Source organism: Terrapene carolina, unplaced genomic scaffold (genome assembly GCF_002925995.2).
Source record: "Terrapene carolina triunguis isolate 2854851 unplaced genomic scaffold, T_m_triunguis-2.0 Scaffold84, whole genome shotgun sequence".
Lineage (NCBI taxonomy): Eukaryota > Metazoa > Chordata > Testudines > Emydidae > Terrapene > Terrapene triunguis.
Genome location: NW_020664435.1, coordinates 39,635,845 through 39,656,346, shown reverse-complemented (window position 1 = coordinate 39,656,346; position 20,502 = coordinate 39,635,845). Strand labels below are relative to the sequence as shown.

At 43.7% G+C, this 20,502-nt stretch overlaps 1 protein-coding gene across 1 annotated transcript in view; it reads left to right on the top strand.

Moving 5' to 3' along the window:
• Window positions 1–510: 510 nt before the first annotated feature.
• Window positions 511–20,502, top strand: part of NEBL (nebulette) — a 317,215-nt gene continuing 297,223 nt past the window's right edge. The window contains exons 1-2 of the mRNA XM_026649333.2: window positions 511–670; window positions 2,076–2,170. Coding sequence (XP_026505118.1) covers window positions 602–670; window positions 2,076–2,170 — 164 coding nt within the window. The 5' untranslated portion in view covers window positions 511–601. The remainder of the gene's footprint in view (window positions 671–2,075; window positions 2,171–20,502) is intronic.

Here is a 20,502-nt window from a genome sequence, read left to right as displayed (position 1 = left end):
GCGTGCGAGGGCCACAGGCCCAGCTATCATTTCCCAGCCGGGGTTGAGGCTCTTTGACCATTGTGCTGGCAGCGGAGTGTCCCTGTCCCCCGCGGTCTCTCCGGCCGCCCAGCAGGTTGCCTCAGGCAGGCAGCGCCCCGCTACGGAGATGCCGCGGTCGCTGCCCACGCCGCGCGGGGGCGCCCCGGCTGAGCTCCGCTGCCTGGGCTGGCTCGCTGCGGCGCGTTGGTGGGTTTGGCTTGTTCCTGCGCGGCGAAGGGCGCCGGGAGCGGTGAGCAGCGTGAGTCACCCAGCCCGTCGGCGCGGGGAGCCCAGAGCGCAGGCACCGAGCGGAGGAGGAGGGTGGAGGCAGGCAGGCAGGCGGGGGACACGGGCTCCCCTCCCTCCCACTCGCACATGCTGCTGCGCTGCAGTCAGCTGGAGCAGCGCCTCCGCCGATGACCTTCTCGCCCGCCCGCTCGCCGCCCCTGAGCTGAGGACGCCCGGCTCGGCTGCCCTCTCGCCCGCACGGGGCGGGGATGCCACAGCGGCTCCCGATTGCTGCTTCCACCGCCGGGGCCAGTTGCAGAGCCGCCGCCGCCGCTCGCGAGGAGCCTGAAAAATGAACCCCCAGTGCGCCCGCTGTGGCAAAGTCGTCTATCCCACGGAAAAAGTCAACTGCCTGGATAAGGTGCTGGGCGCCCCGCCGAGGGGACGGGGCACTGGGGAGGACAGGCGTGTGGGGGGATGGGGACAAGGGAGGAGGTGATAGATGGGTGAGCGTGGGGCTGAGGATGGTGACCATGAGGGTGTCACTGGGATGTGCTCCCTTCCTCCCTCCCCAAGTATCACCATTTTGCCTGCTGGATTAAGTACGTCGTCTGAAATGAGTGAAAAACAGCAAACCGCCTCCTAAAGCAGGCGTCCATGCTGGGGGGAGCTGTTTGGAAGGGTTAATGTTTAGTCACTAGGGGGAGGGGGGCAGTCGCCTTGGAGAAGCGGTGCAAGAGTATCTCTTTCTTCCTGGGAGCTCGGCTGTTGCTGCAGGGATCTAACTGATGTGGCTTAAAAAACAAAACAAAACAAAACAGGGGGAGTGTAAAATACCTGCAGGTTGCAAATAAAGTACCGCACCTCTGCCTGTCACTGCGCTGGAATCTGCTCCTCTTCTAATCGCAAGGAAATAGGCAGATAGTAATTAGCATGTCATAGCACTGCCGCTGCTGACGCATTGCTATGAATACATGCTAGGGAGCCCAGAATTGAGATCAAGATTCAAATGCCCATTCACCAGTCAAGCACAACAGGGTTTTATGACTGTTTCAGACAACAGCCCTTAATCTAATGCCTATAACAGGACAATGTTTTAGAGAATAGATAATAGAGTCCTTTTTTTCTCTCTTTCCCTAAAGGAAGTTCTATTCAAAGGTGAAACCCCTATGAGCTATAGCAGATTTCTTCCCAGGTTGACGCAGCTTTGAGATGCTTCAACAGCATATCATGCAACTATTCTGCTGTGACTGATCATTAAACCACACCAGGGCAAGAGAGATGACCTTTCGCTTGATATTATTCCTGTTTAATATTAGTTATCATGAAGCCTGATCATTTCATAACTGTACAAGCATCAAGACTGTGATGGGTGCTCCAGATTGACACCCCCACACATGCTGGAAAGGGAGTAGTGGCTGTTAGATGAAAATACTATACTGTGTATTAAATTTAGTTTATATTTAGTATACCAACAACCATATTAATTAGTGGTTTTATCCATGTAGTATTTTTAGAAAACATTTTTATTGATGTTGTATTAATCAAAATGTGAAAAATTCTGCTTCAGGTGTCCTTTAAATAATTCCACTAAGGTTAAGCTGCTGTGATCTTGGCATTCACTTTACTAGAGAATTTATGGGATTTGGAGTTGTTTCAGAAGTGCTTACAGTTGCATAAATCTTTAATTTACAGAAATACTTATTAAACATCGTAGTGGTAAAAATCCTCTCCTAACTTGCAAAAATATCGACTTAAATTGTATTTAAATACTTAATGTAACTTCAAACATATTTTAATTAACTATAATTTAAATTTATTTGCAGTACTGGCATAAAGGATGTTTCCATTGTGAGGTCTGCAAAATGGCTTTAAACATGAACAACTACAAAGGATATGAAAAGAAACCATATTGCAATGCGTAAGTATTATAAATGTCAAGTCTTGCAGAAATGCATTTGAGAAAATAGCTGGTTGGGGAGATTATCAGAGCACAAACATGAATTGTATTGCTTTAAAAAGTTGGTTAATTGTATTACATAGGTGTGGCAGTGCAGTCCTAAGCATCAATGTATCTTTTGCTTTAATAAAGATCACCATGTCTATTTACTGTTTTAATGTATATGCTGTTATATCAAATTTCTGCATAAAACCCCCATTCTGCAATGAGTGTGGTTAGACCCCCGTGCTGAGCCCCATTAATTTCACTGGGAATCTGGAAGGATAGAGAGATTCCCTCACACGGAGCTCAGTGCATGTTTAGGTCTATAATCAGTATTTTAGATACAAAAATTTTCACTTCTGGTAAGAATTTTACTGGGGAACTGTACAATTTATTTTTTTGTAAAAATCCTTATTTCTGTTGTTCAAACAACACCTTGGTTTACTAAAGCTGGATACTTTTAAAATTCATTTAACTTTTCGCTGTTCTTGCCATCTACTTACCTTCTGCATTTATCTCAGCTTTGATATTCAAAAAAGCTTAGTCAGTTTCACTTTTGTCTGTAGTCCGATTCTGGTCAATCTCATCTTTCCGTTCTAATGAACTAGCACAGTGCTTCTGTGTTTGGGTTGCAAATACTATAGGGGAAGATTTTGGTATATAAAAAATGTTCCTGTTGTTTGTACCGTGCCCTAACATTTGCTAGGTGCATTCAAGTATATATTTTTTAAGCTTTAGAAACATTTGTTCTTTGCTTTTTTAAAAGGGTATTTTTTTTTATAAAACATGGACCAAATTTGACCTTAATGTCCCTTTAAAGTATATGCTCATATTGTGATAATTTCCATGCCAATCCATGCCAAAAGTATTAATACATGAAATATTTGTCAAAAAAGTATTATCCTAAACGCCTTATTTCATCAGTGTAACACTTCACTATGGACCCATACAGAACAGTCCAATAATTTGTAACTAGCTTATGCTTATCCTCTTCCATGATAAAATCATTTACAAATAAATGTAAAAATCCCTGTGTACTGTAAAAATATGAACATTTTCAGTAAATGTTGTTACTCTGCTGCCAAACCTTGAAGATTTTCCTTTGAGGGTGTGTAATCACATTTTAGGAATTTATTTTCCTATCCCGAAGTTTCTAGTTCTTTCTGCAGGATTGTACCTTGCACTGTGAACCCAGACCTCTTACATTACACATGTACAGGCTTCATCAGTAGTTGCAGGATAAAAACAGGGTTACAGGAAGTGGTGTTGATGATTCCGTAGATGGCACACTTCCCTTTGAGTCAGTCAATGGCCCAGCATGGTTCTGGATGGTCCTCTGCTGTTGGAAGTGTTGTCTTTTGGATGAAGTCTGAAATAGAGCCCATATAACTTGTCATTACAGATCCCATGATGCTTTGGTACTTCTTGCAAGAGCACATTTTTGTATGTCCCTTGTCATGGCTACATTTCAACTCTGGTATTCTGCTCACTTAAAACTTCCTAAGTAGTTTCAATTGGATATTTATATTTAATAACCCACTCTCCAACAGAAAATTCCTCCGTGCTGTGAGTGCATGGTAGGTGCAGTACTCACATTTCTATGCCAAAGGTTCCTACGTTTCAGTTGGGGAAGTGATGCTCTTCTGTGCAGTCTAATGTGTGCTGAGATCTTTCAGAGTGGGGGTGAGGAGAAAAAGTGCTATTAACATGTAAGGTACTATTCTTCCTGTTAGCTGATTTAATGAACTTAGGCTAGGTCTACACTACAACGGGGTTCCGACCTAAGATACGCAACTTCAGCTACGTGAATACCGTAGCTGAAGTTGCGTATTTTAGGTCGGCTTACCTGGTGGTGAGGACGGGGGAAAGCCGACCGCTGCCGCGCTGCCGCCGACTCCGCTGCCGCCTCTTGTCGAGGTGGATTTCCGGAGTCGACGGCAGAGCGATCAGGGATCGATTTTACCGCGTCCTCACGAGACGCGGTAAGTCGATCCCCGATAAACCGATTGCTACCCGCCGGATCGGCGGGTAGTGAAGACGTAGCCTCAGTGTGTAATAATGATCCTTAAAAAGGAATTTATTGCCCTTTAAAAAAAACCAGAATTATGTAATAATCACTGTTCAGATTAGTCAGGAGGAGCTAGTATGTATAATATGGGAGATCATAATTCAGAAAATGAGAGCTGAATTAGTAAAAATCATGTAAGAATATCGTAAAGGTGAGTAGCCCTGAGATTGTAAAGCTTTCTAAACTTTGTTAGTAAATTTTATCAAACTTGTACTGGGTTTGTGAATATTACTTTGAGCATTTGCGTAAAGTATTGATTTGCATATATCTTATTGTTGAACCACATAAAACAGAGTAATATTTTTAATAGGAGTAACAAATGTTGGTCTGAACAAATGTTGAATACTTTTCAGGGAAAAATGAGACACCAGTTTGATGTAATGCAAAATGATATTTTGAAAATGTAGTTTGTTTATTTGAATTATTATCTTTTGACTTATGAATCTTGCATCTGATTGATCACATAGTTAAAGTTACTTAGTTAAGTAACACTAATATAAATGTTTTAAATGAGATTTACCTTCTTTAGTGTTCATCAGTAGGAGACCGCTGAAACCCCTGTTGGGTCAATTATTGCTTGATCATAAAATCTGCAAAAGAAAAACAGAATGTAAATTTACTTATATAGGCTATTGGAAGTGCTTGACAAAAGCAGTTATTATTAGACAAGTAACTGAGGCCATCCATCAGTAAGAGTATAATTTATAGAAAAAAGTACAGAATTATGCACAAATCATTTTAATGGAAGAACAACACTAAAACCATTGAATAGGCGTGAAAGCCACAGTTAACTTTTCATTTAGATAAGTCAAAAGGCATTATAACCTCAGTAATTTCAGTGCCTCCTTATTAGTTCCTGAGTTAATGTATTTGCTACATTGTATTTTGAACTTTATTTTCCATTCCATTGTGCAGATACTGTATTTGCCTTTCTTCTTACTCATTTCACTGGTGTACTTACAAGAAATGGAACTGTTGAAACCAAATTCATTTTCCGTTAGAAATGACAGTAATAGATACTGATCTGTGAATGTGCTGACTTCAAATTATGCTTTGTTTTGGTAGGGCAGAGGGAGCAGAATGGGGGGAATTAATAGACCAGGGAGGACTAGATTATATGAAATAGTTTAATTCAGTACACTTTGGAATAAAACACAACTAAGTACACATACAAAGTTCACATTTTTTATAGACAAGAAAGAAATCTGTTTTAGTGGTCTGTCTAATTTCTAGCTGATGGATTTTATGCAATTCTTGTGATCAGGACACATTGATAGAAAGGATAATCTCTGCTGGTTCTAGTACAGCAGAAATGTCAAGGCTATGTACCTCTTGCATTATGTACCTGAAATTCCTTTTATATGTTGTTTACTGAAGGAGCAACTCTATTGCAAAAATTCCTCAACAGCTGTGAGGAGAACTTTGCCTGCACCATGCTTAGATGTGCTATTAATATGAAAGGAAGAACTGTGTTGTGGGTAAGGAGCTGGACGGGATTTGAAATTTGGGTTCAATTGTCTTTTCTGCCACAGATTTCCTATGTGATCGTGGGCAACTCATGTAAGCTCTTTACCTCAGTTCACCCATCAGTAAAATGGGGATACTACCACTTCTTTTCTTCCACCCTTTGTCTGTCTTATTTATTTAGGCTATGTCTATATGTACAGTGCTGCAGCAGCACAGCTGTACTGATATAGTTGCAACGCTGCAGTGTGTCTGGTGAAGACTTTCTATGCCGATGGGAGAGCTCTCTTCCATCGGCATAAAAAACCATCTCTGTGAGCAGTATAAGCTATGTCGGCGAGAGAAGCTATGCACGTGACCGCTTATGTGGGTGTAACTTGTGTCACTTGGGGGTGGAATATTCACTCCCCCGAGCGATATAAGTTTTGCTGACATAGGCTGTACTGTAGACAGAGCCTTAGTTTGTAAGCTCTTTGTTCCTTACTGTGGACATGTCTACACAATGGGTGTTTCAGTGGCACATAGTTTTTATAGCTATGCTGCTGTAGTGCCAAAGTGTAGACACTTCCTACATTGATGGAAGGGTTTTTTCCTTGGTAGTAAGTGACCCACAGTGTAAGTGACGCACCTTTTTGAACGGTGATAGTTAGGTCAATGGAGGTCAGCTCACTATGATTCTCGGATGTGAATTTTTCAGACCCCTGAGCAATATAGCTAAGTTGATCTAAATTTTTAAGGGTAGACCAAGGCTGTTTGTTTGTACAGTGCTTGGAACAATGGTGCTTTGATCCCCGTTGGGGCCTCTAGGTGCTACCATAATACATATAATAATAGTATTTAAGTTTTCAGTTCACCTAATTCACATTCCTCTACAAACTCTCATACATATAAGACTTTTTTTTTTTTTTTGCTGTCTAATACATTGGGCACATGATTGTCAGATCTGGGTTATAATTTTGTTCTGCCTTTGGTGCGCTGTGTGACTTCAGGCAAGTCACTCAACAGCTCTGTGCCTATTCGGTGAAATGTGGCTAATGACACTTTTCTCTGTGGAGTGTTTTAAGATCTATAAATGAAAAGTATTATAAAATTGCTTATTGTATATATGGCAACCATGGGAAGACAACCCATCTTACCTTTTTTCTGTACAAACGCAGTGCTGATTCCACATAACTGTAAATAACCAAATAGTTGGTGCTAGGAAGTAAATAACATTTTGACAGCAGCTGGTTGTACATAATAGTTCTTAAGCTTGTTAAATCACTGAATCATCTATGATCATAAGGTGACTTATTCTTATAAATATTCATTTGTGTAGAATTAAAAAATGAATCTCCAAGGTTTGCTTTTATTTTTTCCTTGGGTCAGTTTTTGTTTTGTAACTTAGGTATGCGTTACCTAATTTGATAGAAAGAAATTTATCAGACAGTTTCACCTGACCAAAATATGAGACTATTTTTTAATGCAAAGCATTTTTGTCTTGTAGAAAATGAAACATACGCATTTTTTTTTAGCATGAGCTATACCCTGATGATGAAAACGGGCTTCCTGCTTGACAAATTCAGCCAACAAAACATGTCTTTAATTTTGTAGAAATTAACAAAACAAATAGCTGTAACCTATGCAGACCAGTTATACCCTCCTGCCAAAGGCATCCAACTTTACTGACCGGATACATCCTTCCAAGATGGTCAGCATCTAAAAACGTCTACTCATCTCCACACAGTACAACTTAATTAATGTTTTTATTCATGACAGCTACCATATGGACTGATTATATAACTTCCTGTGGAATCAAAATCCACTGTCATCAGTCTTGGTATGGGCTATTTATGCTAGGGAGAAAAAACACTAATACATTGGGTGTTCTAGATTTTTACCTTGGTTTTAAACATATGTTTCTTTGAAGTATTTATACGAACATATATTTGAAAGATTTTGGTATTAGAAACATTAGGGGCCAAAGTTAAAGGGAAGAGATGAGACTATTAAGGTTCTTGTAAAGTCTGTTGGGAGGCAGTATAAAGTTATAGAACTATCTAGATGCCTACATGGGGTGGGGAGTGGATGGGACTAATTGGTAACTGGAGAGAGAGGTGTGACTAGTGCAGGTACTCCACTGTCACTGGATTTTGTACATGGGGGATTGAATGTGAAACTACAGAGGGCTTGATTTCCTGTAGTCAGGAAAATTCTTGGAAGTGGCCATTATATCTCCTAACATAGTTCTAGATAAAGCTTATTTTTCAATATTGAGTTCACTAGGGGGTTGTTTCTCATTCCAATTGTAATAAAAGTGAAAGCTACTGATCAACTGTAAATGACAGATTTATTATTAGTGTTTAATAAATAATATGTTTCTGACTCAGTATGCCTAAGATTGAAAGAAATAATAGGAAACAAGAAATGGAATGGACATTTAGTAATGAAAATGGATAATTCTTCTCAAATACAATGTAAATAGTCAAGAGTTGTTGAGTAGCAAGAGAGGATTTGTGCTCCTCTGAAAAAGTCCAGATAACCAGTTTCTTTGGATTCTTCCTGATTAAATTGTTTAGTGAAGTGAAAGAACAGAATATTGAGTTTGATCCTGCAAATGAGTTGTTTATTGTCATAATTGAAAAATAGCTGATGATATGACGTAATTTCCTGTAGTAGGCTTTCTAGCAGCTTTTGATCATCAGCTTTATTTTGGAGTAAACTTTGTTAGTCACAGCCATCCCCAAATGGCAAAAATCAATTGATGAGTATGCAAAAAACAACTAACAATCACTTCCCCCCTCCACACCTCATCTGAAAGACAAAGATATACATTTTCTTACCAAGTTGCTAACCTTTCTTTATGCTAACAACATAGTCTTCAATATACCACAAAATGAACGGGTCAAAGGAATTGACTGACGCTCTTCCTATGTTCCTGGAAACAGACTTAAACTTGTAGGTCCAGTGCTACCGCTGTAACTGAAGAAAGTGGAGAAAATTAAGGAAGAACTTAATAATTGTTGACAGTAATACTAATCTATTTGTTCCAAATGTTAGAAATAACCTGATATCTATCTACAAGCTTCCATGCAGGGAAAAATGTATTCCTATTTAATTCTATAAAATCTTAATTTGAAAATGGAGTATATGTCCAACTTGCTGCTGATGGCATTCAGCAGTGAAGAGAAAAGTATGACAAAAGAGGCCTTTGCCATTTGCTCAAACAATGGAAATAAAATGGAAAAGATGAGAACATCTTAGGTACAATTGTTCTAAATTTCTGACATAGCACACTACTTGTTGAAGAAGACATGATCCTTAAGGCATATTGTGGAGTTCAAAACATTTTCTGCAATCACCATCAGCTTCAAAGTTGTAGAAGAAATAGAAAAACAGGAATAATACTCCAGCTTCTCAATGACGCTTGGAACTTTTAGGAAGATTGTGATCCCAATTCAGGATCATGTTCCAAACCCCCTTTAGTGGGGCAAAGGGTCTGGAAAGCTGCCCCAAATGGGCAGTTGAGGGTTTCCCCTCTGCATGGAAGAATCTCCAGCTTCTGTAGAGCCAGTGTAGCCAGCCCTACACCACTCCTACCAGTTTCCCCCAGGGTAGGAGTTATGATTGGAGCTGCTGCATTCCAGCAATTTCCCACTTGATGTAATTGCCCCAGCGTTCCATTAGAAGCTGGCATAATTTAGAACAGCCCTGTGGCAAATAAGTAACATTATGCAGATTAATTGTATTTTTATGAAGGTCTGCAAATTGCACAATATCTAATGCTTTACTTCAGCAATACCCTTTAAGAGTCTGGCTGTCTTGTAAATTGGTCAGTTGTGTTTTCTGTCGGTTTTGGTGTTTAGGGTTGAATAAACACACACAGTTTTCAACATTCAAATGGTCTTTGGTCATCAGAGTGTGTAGATCAGCGGTTTTCAAACTTTTTGAGCTGAGTCCCCCCCCTTTGAGTTACAATTTTTGGTTGTGCCCCGCAAACAGAGACCAAAATAGATACATGCAAAAGTATGCTTGATAGCCTATTCATAAACCTAACAGAGACCATAGCACAACTTTAATTAAATTACCTACACCTGTAGTTTCAGATACAGATACCAATGGCACAGCCAATGTTTCCTCAGCAGCGGGCAGCTTCTACCTTACAATCAGGCTGCACTGGTAGGGCAGGGCCAATATCTCTCCCCCCCCCCCGGGTTTTCAGGTGGGGGAAGGCGCGTGCGGTGGTCTCTGGGGGAGGAGCCAGTGCTGGGTGCAGAGGCTGCTGGGAGTGGAAATCGGTGTGGCTCGGCAGATGTTAACACTGACCCACAGGCTGGGTGGCCCACTGAGGTGAGTCAGAGGGTGGAGGTGTGTTTGCTTTCCTGAATGTTCCTCTAGCTCCCCGGGGGGGGGGGGGGGGGGGGGGGGGAGGGGCATTGTTTGAAAACCTCTGGTGTAGATAGTTTTTTTTTTCCAGGTAAGTAAGTGGGTGTGGGGAAACAGAGTCCCTCAGGAGCTGTAATCACAGGAAAAAGAGTGAAAATTCTTAGCATTATGTGGATATTGAGAGAGAATATTAGGACAATTTGAGCAGGAATTTCAGTAATGGTAAGAACTCAGTTGCTTGCCAGTATCTCTTCCTGTGCTGATACTCAGGGTATGTCTACACTACGAGAGTAGTTCGATTTTACTTAAAATCGAATATGTGGAATTGATATTGCAAAGTCGAACGTGTGTGTCCACACTAAGGACAGTAATTCGACTTTGTGAGTCCACACTAACGGGGAAAGCGTCGACATTGGAAGCGGTGCACTGTGGGCAGCTATCCCACAGTTCCTGCAGTCCCCGCTGCCCATTGGAATTCTGGGTCGAGCCGCCAATGCCTTCTGGGTAAAAAAATGTGTCGAGGGTGTTTTTGGGTAACTGTCGTCATCCGTCCGTCACTACCGCCCTCCCTCCCTGAAAGCGCCGGCGGGAAATCAGTTCGCGCACTTTTCTGGTGAGTGACAGCGCGGACGCCACAGCACTGCGAGCATGGAGCCCGCTGCGACCATCGCTGCAGTTATGGCCGTTGTCAACACCTCGCAGCTTATCATCCACCTTTCCCAGAGGCAGATGCAGAGAAATCAGGCAAGGAGGCTACGGCACCGCGGTGAGGACCTGAAGTCTGAGAGTAGCACAGACCTGTCAGAAAGCACGGGACCCAGCGCCGAGGACATCACGGTGGCAATGGGTCATGTGGATGTTGTGGAACGGCGATTCTGGGCCCGGGAAACAAGCACGAACTGGTGGGACCGCATAGTGCTGCAGGTCTGGGATGAATCCCAGTGGCTGCGAAACTTTCGCATGCGGAAGGGGACTTTCATGGAACTTTGTGAGTTGCTGTCCCCTGCCCTGAAGCGCAATGACACCCGGATGCGAGCAGCCCTGACTGTCCAGAAGCGAGTAGCCATAGCCCTGTGGAAGCTTGCAACGCCAGACAGCTACCGGTCAGTCGCGAACCACTTTGGCGTGGGCAAATCTACCGTGGGGGTTGTTGTCATGCAAGTAGCCAACGCAATCGTTGAGGTACTGCTCTCAAAGGTAGTGACCCTGGGAAACGCGCAGGTCATCATAGATGGCTTCGCCGCGATGGGATTCCCAAACTGCGGTGGGGCTATAGATGGAACTCACATCCCTATCCTGGGACCGGACCACCAGGCCAGCCAGTACATTAACCGAAAGGGCTACTTTTCAATGGTGCTGCAAGCACTGGTGGACCATAGGGGACGTTTTACAAACATCAACGTTGGATGGCCGGGCAAGGTTCATGACGCTCGTGTTTTCAGGAACTCTGGTCTGTTTAGACGGCTGCAGGAAGGTATTTACTTCCCGGACCACAAAATAACTCTTGGGGATGTGGAGATGCCTACAGTCATCCTCGGGGACCCAGCCTACCCGCTAATGCCCTGGCTCATGAAGCCCTATACTGGCGCCCTGGACACTGAAAAAGAACTCTTCAACTACCGGCTGAGCAAGTGCAGAATGGTGGTGGAGTGTGCTTTTGGCCGTCTCAAGGGGAGATGGAGAAGCTTACTGACTCGCTGTGATCTCAGCGAAACCAATATCCCCATTGTTATTGCAGCTTGCTGTGTGCTCCACAATCTGTGTGAGAGCAAGGGGGAGACCTTTATGGCGGGGTGGGAGGTTGAGGCAAATAGCCTGGCTGCTGATTACGCCCAGCCTGACAGCCGGGCGATTAGAAGAGCACAGCGGGACGCGCTGTGCATCCGGGAGGCTTTGAAAGCTAGGTTCCTGAGTGAGCAGGGTAACCGGTGACTTTTCAGTTTGTGTACAGAGAAGCTGAACCTGCCCCCGTTTCTTTACCCACTAAATCTTCAGTATCCTCTCCATTTACATACCCCGTTCCCCCCCTTCCAAAACACGTTTAAAAATAAATTGACTTGAATTTTGTTAATGAACACCGTTTTCTTTATTACTGTTTTCGCGGGAAAGTTTTGAACTTGGGACGCAGACTGTGGTGGGGAGCGGGTGTAGTGTAGTGATGCAAATGACGCTTCTAAACTCCAGGAATGACAGGCTCCGCAGTGGTGGACTGGTGGTTTCAACGGAGCCTGCCACCCCTCCTGTTCGGGACTGTGTGTGTGGGGGGGCTATGTGACTTTGTGGCAGGGGGAGGACGGTTACAGATCCCCTGCTGCGTGGCTCTGTGATCCAGGATAAGGACCGCTGCATAAGATCTCTAACTGCCCTCCCCCGCCACAAAGTCACAGAGCACCCCCCACAGAACACTAAAATCACCTCCCAGACTGACCAGGGTAACTAGTGACTGCAATGTGTGTGTGCCCTGCTGCTGTCCTGTCCAATTACCAACCCCCTTCCCCCCCTTCAGACAGACTCTCCTCTAAAGAACATGATGGAAACAGTAATGAACAGAAACGTATTTTTTATTAACAACTACACATGAAACTGGGGGGTGAAACTTGGACGGGGGCTTGGGTGAGGCGGGAAGGAAAGGACTTTTCAAATTTTGGGGAATGAGAGCCTTCTGGTGCTTGAGCAGTCTGCAGGGGTGGAGTGAGAGTTTTCACGGACTCTGCCGCCCCTCCTTCTTTGGACTTTGGGTGAGGGGGGTATGGGACTTGGTGGCGGGGGAGGGCGGTAACAGATAGACTGCAGCGGGGCTCTGTCCTCCTGCCTCCGGTCCTGCAGAACATCCACAAGGCGCCGGAGCGTGTCCGTTTGCTCCCTCATTAGTCCAAGCAGCGTTTGAGTCGCCTGCTGGTCTTCCTGCCGCCACCTCTCCTCCCGTTCCATGTGTGCTCGGTGCATTTGGGACAAGTTCTCCCTTCACTGTGTCTGCTGGGCTGCCTGGGCTCGGGAGCAGCCCATAAGTTCCGAGAACATGTCCTCCCGTGTCCTCTTCTTCCTACGCCTCATCTGCGCTAGCCTCTGGGTGTGTGATGCCAGGCTAGGTTGTGAGACAGTCGCAGCTGTGGGAATGGGAAAAAGGGAGTGAATTCCTCAGAAAGATAAATTTTGTTGTGAACAAAGAACATAGTCTTTCTCTGTGAACAAGACCATGCACAGCACCTATCACATGCGCACTCAGGACAAGGTCGAATTTTCGGCCCTCGCATTCAGTGCCTGGGGTCTTGCAGTGCAGATCAGAGAAGCGGGGCAGGACACCGGAATTTGTGTAGCAGGCCGACATGGTAAGCCGTAGACTTGTGGCTGCTTAAAACTTTGATAGTTGCACTGGTCTCCTTTCACATTGAAAGCAATGCCAGTCCCTGCTGCCAGCAATCCGGCAAGCATGAACTCTGCCCCTGTCCCACCCCCTCGCTGCTGTCCCAGGGAAAGATCCCTGTATGCTGCCCCTCTCCCGCCTCCACCGCGTGGCTGTAAACCACCGGTTACAGTTCTGTAAAGGAACAGGCAAGCAGTCCCAATACTAACATTCCCCTACCTAATTCAAAGCAGGTCATCATGAGCGACATCACTCTGATGAGGATTTCCGAGACGGAAAAAGAAAGGATGCTTCGGGAAAGCCTGCAAAGACCAGGGCCGTATGCCACCATGCTCTGCAGGGCAATGATCCCGGAGTACTTGCTTCTCTCCTGGCGCGGAAATGTTTCCTACTACGGAGAACCCAATAAGGTCGCTCTCCCCAGGAACCTGATGCAAAGGCTTTCCAATTACCTCCAGGAGAGCTTCGTGGAGATGTCAATGGAGGATTTCAGCTCTATCCCCGGACATATAGACCGGATTTTACTGTAGCTGCACTGGCAGGGACTAAACAGTGGAACGGCTTGGGCAGAACAATCATGCTACACCGGACATTGCTTGATTTTTTTAAGTAGTTGCACTGCCAGGGAGTGAACAGTTAAGCGCCTAGGGCAAAGTAATCATGAAAAACCCATTCTTAATATTCCTGTTCTGTGAAAAATAAATGTTTACATGTTTAAAACACTTACTGGCTGATCCTTCCCCTGATTCTGTGTCCGGGTTAATGGCTGGGGACGGTTGGTAGGGGATCTCTGTAAGGGTGATGAAGAGATCCTGGCTGTCGGGGAAATCAGCGTTGTAAGTGCTGTCGACTGCCTCGTCCTCCTCATCTCCTTCCTCATCTTCCCCATCCGCTACCATGTCCGAGGAACCGGCCGTCGACAATATCCCATCCTCAGAGTCCATGGTCACTGGTGGGTTAGTGGTGGCGGCCGCACCTAGGATGGAATGCAGTGCCTCGTAGAAACGGGATGTCTGGGGCTGGGATCCGGAGCGTCCGTTTGCCTCTTTGGTCTTCTGGTAGCCTTGCCTCAGCTCCTTGATTTTCACGCGGCACTGCGTTGCATCCCGGCTGTATCCTCTCTCTGCCATGGCTTTAGAGATCTTCTCATAGATCTTTGCATTCCGTCTTGTGGAGCGCAGCTCGGAAAGCACGGACTCATCGCCCCACACAGCGATCAGATCCAAGACTTCCCGATCAGTCCATCCTGGGGCCCTCTTTCTATTCTGAGATTGCACGGCCATCTCTGCTGGAGAGCTCTGCATCGTTTCCACTGCTGCTGAGCTCGCCATGATGTCCAAACAGGAAATGAGATTCAAACTGCCCAGACAGGAAAAGGAATTCAAATTTTCCCGGGGCTTTTCCTGTGTGGCTGGTCAGAGCATCCGAGCTCGGACTGCTGTCCAGAGCGTCAACAGAGTGGTGCACTGTGGGATAGCTCCCGGAGCTATTAGCGTCGATTTCCATCCACACCTAGCCTAATTCGACATGGCCATGTCGAATTTAGCGCTACTCCCCTCGTTGGGGAGGAGTACAGAAGTCGAATTTAAGAGACCTCTATGTCGAACTAAATAGCTTCGTGGTGTGGACGGGTGCAGAGTTAATTCGATGTAACGGCGCTGAATTCGACATAAACTCTTAGTGTAGACCAGGCCTCAGTAGAAGCTTAATGTTTCTTATCAGGTGTAACTGTGGGAACTAAGGGCTAAGAGACTGCTCAAGATTCACCTTAGTTGTGTTTTCTAAAATACTTAGGTAGCAGAGCAATAAAAATGGAGGAACTTTTGTTGTAATTCCAGATCCATTTAGTTGAATGAGTCAAGCATTGATAAGTGGAAGAAACTGGAACATCTGTAGTTCCTGTAGGATGTCTGATGGTATATTCTGCTAGTGGTATTGTCACTTGATGTTATGGGCATTGAAAATTCTAGACCACTTGAATTCCCATTTTTTGTTTTGTTTTTTCAAAGTGTCTTTTAAATTAATCTTTGCCTCATTTGTAAAATCCTTATTGCTGTATTGATATGGTTGTTGACAATTCCGTTTTGATGCTCTGTACTCCACTGCTGATATTTTGTCTCATAAGAAGTTTTCTCAGGAATGTTGAATGATGTGATAAACTCTGTGTTCTGTTATGCATGAAGGAAAATATTCCAACTTTGAGTCCCCTTGAGTTTTCAAAATGGATGAAGTATAATGGAAAATGACAGCATCAGGGTGATCGTCTCATAGTGGTAATAAATATGCAGAGCTATTTACTTGTTACGTCCTTGGAAACACTCTTGCCTTGAAGATCCAGATAGATCACAATCTTGGCAGAGCTACTGATAAATAATGTTGTATTGGTATGGGTACCCGCATGGCCCCACAGTATGCCAACATTTTTATGGCTGACTTAGAACAGCGCTTCCTCAGCTCTCATCCCCTAATGCCCCTACTCTACTTGCGCTACATTGATGACATCTTCATCATCTGGACCCATGGAAAAGAAGCCCTTGAGGAATTCCACCAGGATTTCAACAATTTCCACCCCACCGTCAACCTCAGCCTGGACCAGTCCACACAAGAGATCCACTTCCTGGACACTACCGTGCTAATAAGCAATGGTCACATAAACACCACCCTATACCGGAAACCTACTGACCGCTATACTTACCTACATGCCTCCAGCTTTCATCCAGACCACACCACACAATCCATTGTCTACGATACAATCGCATTTGCTCCAACCCCTCAGACAGAGACAAACACCTACAAGATCTCTATCAAGCATTCTTACAACTACAATACCCACCTGATGAAGTGAAGAAACAGATTGACAGAGCCAGAAAAGTACCCAGACATCACTTACTACAGGACAGACCCAACAAAGAAAGTAACAGAATGCCACAGGCCGTCATCTTCAGCCCCCAACTAAAACCTCTCCAGTGCATCGTCAAGGATCTACAACCTATCCTGAATCATGATCCATCACTCTCACAGATCTTGTGAGACAGGCCAGTCCTTGCTTACAGACAGCCCCCAAACCTGAAACAAATACTCACCAGCAACCACACACCACACAACAAAAACACTAACCCAGGAACCTATCCTTGCAACAAAGCCCATTGCCAACTCTGTCCACATATCTATTCAGGGGACACCATTGTAGGACCTAATCACATCAGCCACACTATCAGAGGCTCGTTCATCTGCACATCTACCAATGTGATATATGCCATCATGTGCCAGCAATGCCCCTTTGCCATGTACAGTGGCCAAACTGGACAGTCTCTACGTAAAAGAATAAATGGACACAAATCAGATGTCAAGAATTATAACATTCAAAAACCAGTTGGAGAACACTTCAATCTCCCTGGTCACTCGATTACAGACCTAAAAGTCACAATTTTACAACAAAAAAACTTCAAAAACAGACTCCAACGAGAGACTGCTGAATTGGAATTAATTTGCAAACTGGACACCATTAAATTAGGCTTGAATAAAGACTGGGAATGGATGGGTCATTACACAAAGTAAAACTATTTCCCATCATGTGCCAGCAATGCCCCTCTGCCATGTACATTGGCCAAACCGGACAGTCTCTACGCAAAAGAATAAATGGACACAAATCTGACATCAGGAATCATAACATTCAAAAACCAGTAGGAGAACACTTTAACCTGTCTGGTCACTCAATAAGAGACCTGAGAGTGGCAATTTTGCAACAGAAAAGCTTCAAAAACAGACTCCAACGAGAAACTGCTGAACTTGAATTGATATGCAAACTAGATACAATCAACTTAGGCTTGAATAGAGACTGGGAATGGCTGAGTCATTACAAACATTGAATCTATCTCCCCATGTAAGTATTCTCACACTTCTTATCAAACTGTCTGTACTGGGCTATCTTGATTATCACTTCAAAAGTTTTTTCTCTTACTTAATGGCCTCTCAGAGTTGGTAAGACAACTCCCACCTTTTCATGCTCTCTGTATGTGTATATATATTTCCTCAATATATGTTCCATTCTATGCATCCGAAGAAGTGGGCTGTAGCCCATGAAAGCTTATGCTCAAATAAAATTGTTAGTCTCTAAGGTGCCACAAGTACTCCTGTTCTTTTTGCAGATACAGACTAACACGGCTGCTATTCTGAAATATTTCCCCGTGTTTATTTCCCCCCCCACTGCTCCTTACACCTTCTTGTCAACTGCTGGAAATGTGCCATTTTGATTACCACTACAAAAAGTTTTTTTTCTCTCCTGCTGATAATAGCTCACTTTAACAGATCACTCTCATTATAGTGTGTATGGTAACACCCATTGTTTCATGTTCTCTGTGTGTGTGTATATATATATATATATCTTCCTACTGTATTTTCCACTGCATGCATCCGATTAAGTGGGTTTTAGCAGACGAAAGCTTATGCTCAAATAAATTTGTTAGTCTCTAAGGTCCCACAAGTACTCCTGTTCTTTTTGCTGATACAGACTAACACGGCTGCTACTCTGAAACCTGTCAGAATGTTGTATTTGTAATTGTTGGGGTACACTTACAGGAACCTCACTAGATTTAGTGGTTTTTAGGCAGTGACTCATATAATAGACATACATACAACTGGATGCTTTGAGTGAGATCCTGAACACCAGAGTAGTATTAATTCATTGCTTAAGTACCATCAAAGCCTAAACCTACAAGTCCAATGAAATTTACTCCTTTAGTTTGCAGCTCAGTCAATCTCTTTTCCACTCTGACACTTCCTCTCTTGACGTTGAGAAAGGTGAACAGATCATTCCTCTGAGTATTGGTGTAGACTGAAAGGTGTGGGCTACTTGCCTAAATAACTTTTGTTGGTGCTGATAGGGGTGCTCTGAACCATGGAAGTTGAGAATCCAGTGTAGAAACTCAAAAAATAAAATTCACCTTCTGTTCCTGGTTGCAGTGGAGGTGCATGACGTGCGATTTGGCCTCATATAATTTAAGTTTGAGGAAGTGATGAAAATATACTATCAGTATTGCATGTTGGTGAGGAACATCATAGCATAGCTTTCAATTAAAAAATATTGTTGAGACTTTTGGCCAGTGATTATACTAACTGTTGCAAAGGATTACCTGGAAAACATATAGTTACCACTTCAGAGTATTTCTTAAACAAAGGAAATAGCTTTACAATTTCTGGACAATTTTATCTTTTAGATCTTGTTTCACAGTTGCCAAAGATTCCTACCAGTTTTCTTTTCTTGGTAGGACAAAAGTTGGGATGTAGCCTTTTACATTCTAAAGCTCTCCATGGCCACATTTTTCATATAGGTGCACTGGTTTGATGACAGATTTTTAAATTAAACCTAAATTCATACTGTTTGAATTTTTAACTGTAAAGTAATTTTATAGTTTTTTTTTTTCCTGGAAACGAGAAGACTATATGATCTGGTGGTAGCTGTTTGGTTTTTTCCCAGTTTTACTCAGAAAAAACTAAGAAATGGGAGCTCACAACACCATTCCCACTAACATTTTAACTTATAAATGTGGATCATTAGGGAGAAAAAAATAGGGGCCCTGCTTTTAAACTTAATTGAAATACACTGGGTTTATGTGAACTTTGGGGAGGGACAAAGTAGTAAAATTAGATTTTTTTTCTTTACTTAAAAAAACAAAAAGTAGAGAATGGCCCTCTGAAACAGTGAAAGTTGGCATGTATTCAGTACAGTAAATAGTGTTCACACATTGTGTGGCAATGATTACTTTAATCCATGAATGCCAGGGTGTTGGAATTCTTGGTTGGATTTGTCGAGGTATTCAAAAGAAAGGGAGCTATTATTGTGACTACTACCAGCAAAAACTGCTCAGTAACACAAAGCAAGGGACATTAGTACTACTTTAAGCAGTAGCCTTTCCCCTGGAGATATGTTTGAAATAAATCCTTGGTATAGAATAAAAGGGATCTGAGAGTTTCAAATATTTGCATGTGCCTTTTTCACATTGAGTATTTGGTAGGAATTTTTCAGAATACCAGAAAAGAGAGACAAAGATAGCTGATACATACACAGTGGCAAAATGAGAACATATGCATGGAATTAAACTGCAGGCTGCACTTTTTATGAAACTTTAACTCAGGGGAGGGGTGCTACCTGCCTATTACCCATGCTGTCCTATACCAGGCATTTAATTGGTTCCATTGGCGATGGTTACAGGGCTCCTTACCATATAACCTGTAACTCGGGGTAGGCTCTCCTCATACTAACCCACCAGGACTCCGCTGTCTCTGAGTCCTAGCATCTTCCCCTGCCAGGAGAGGGGCAGATGGTGCAGAAGGGTGGGGACCTTGGCCCATGAGGGCCACAAGGTCTTATCCTCTCCTATGAGCCTAAGTACCATCACCAAAATCCCTGGTCTTTTACCTCTGGAAACCATTTTATCCTTTTAACCTCACTTGAAACTGGCCTCAAGCTGCAAAAAATTAACAACTCAACCTAACTACCTCAGTACTGCCTTCCTATTTAACCTACTGTAGCTTGAAGGTGGTTCAAGGACAGTGAAAAACTCCCTAGTCCTCTGCCAGTTGGCCCATGGGAGAAAAAATTCCTGACCCCCAAACCAGTGATCAGCTAGACTCATAGCATCTGTCAGGCCAGATTCCCATTCCTAGTTCAGCGTGGGGCTGCTGGAATGGATTTGAAAGACGTTCCACGTGGTTCCTGCTCCAGGTTAAATCCTGGGGAATGTTGGCCAGTCAGCACCCCTCTCCTGCAACTGCCCAGTGGGTACAAGAGACTCCTGAGAAGAGGAGTTACCTAGTGTCCTTCAGCAAGTGTCTCCCTCCCTCGCTCCTGGGACTGTCCTCTTTCACTGCTGCCTCCATCAAGTACCTCCACTCCTTGAGGCAGGTGGGTGGCATGTACAACAGGTGTTAACATACCTTGGCTACAGATTTTTTTGAAGGAATAGGGAGAGAACAGTGAAGGTGAAACTAGGTTAAATGAGAGAAAATATCATAGAGAGTTTTAGACAGAATATGAACTGAAATATAAAA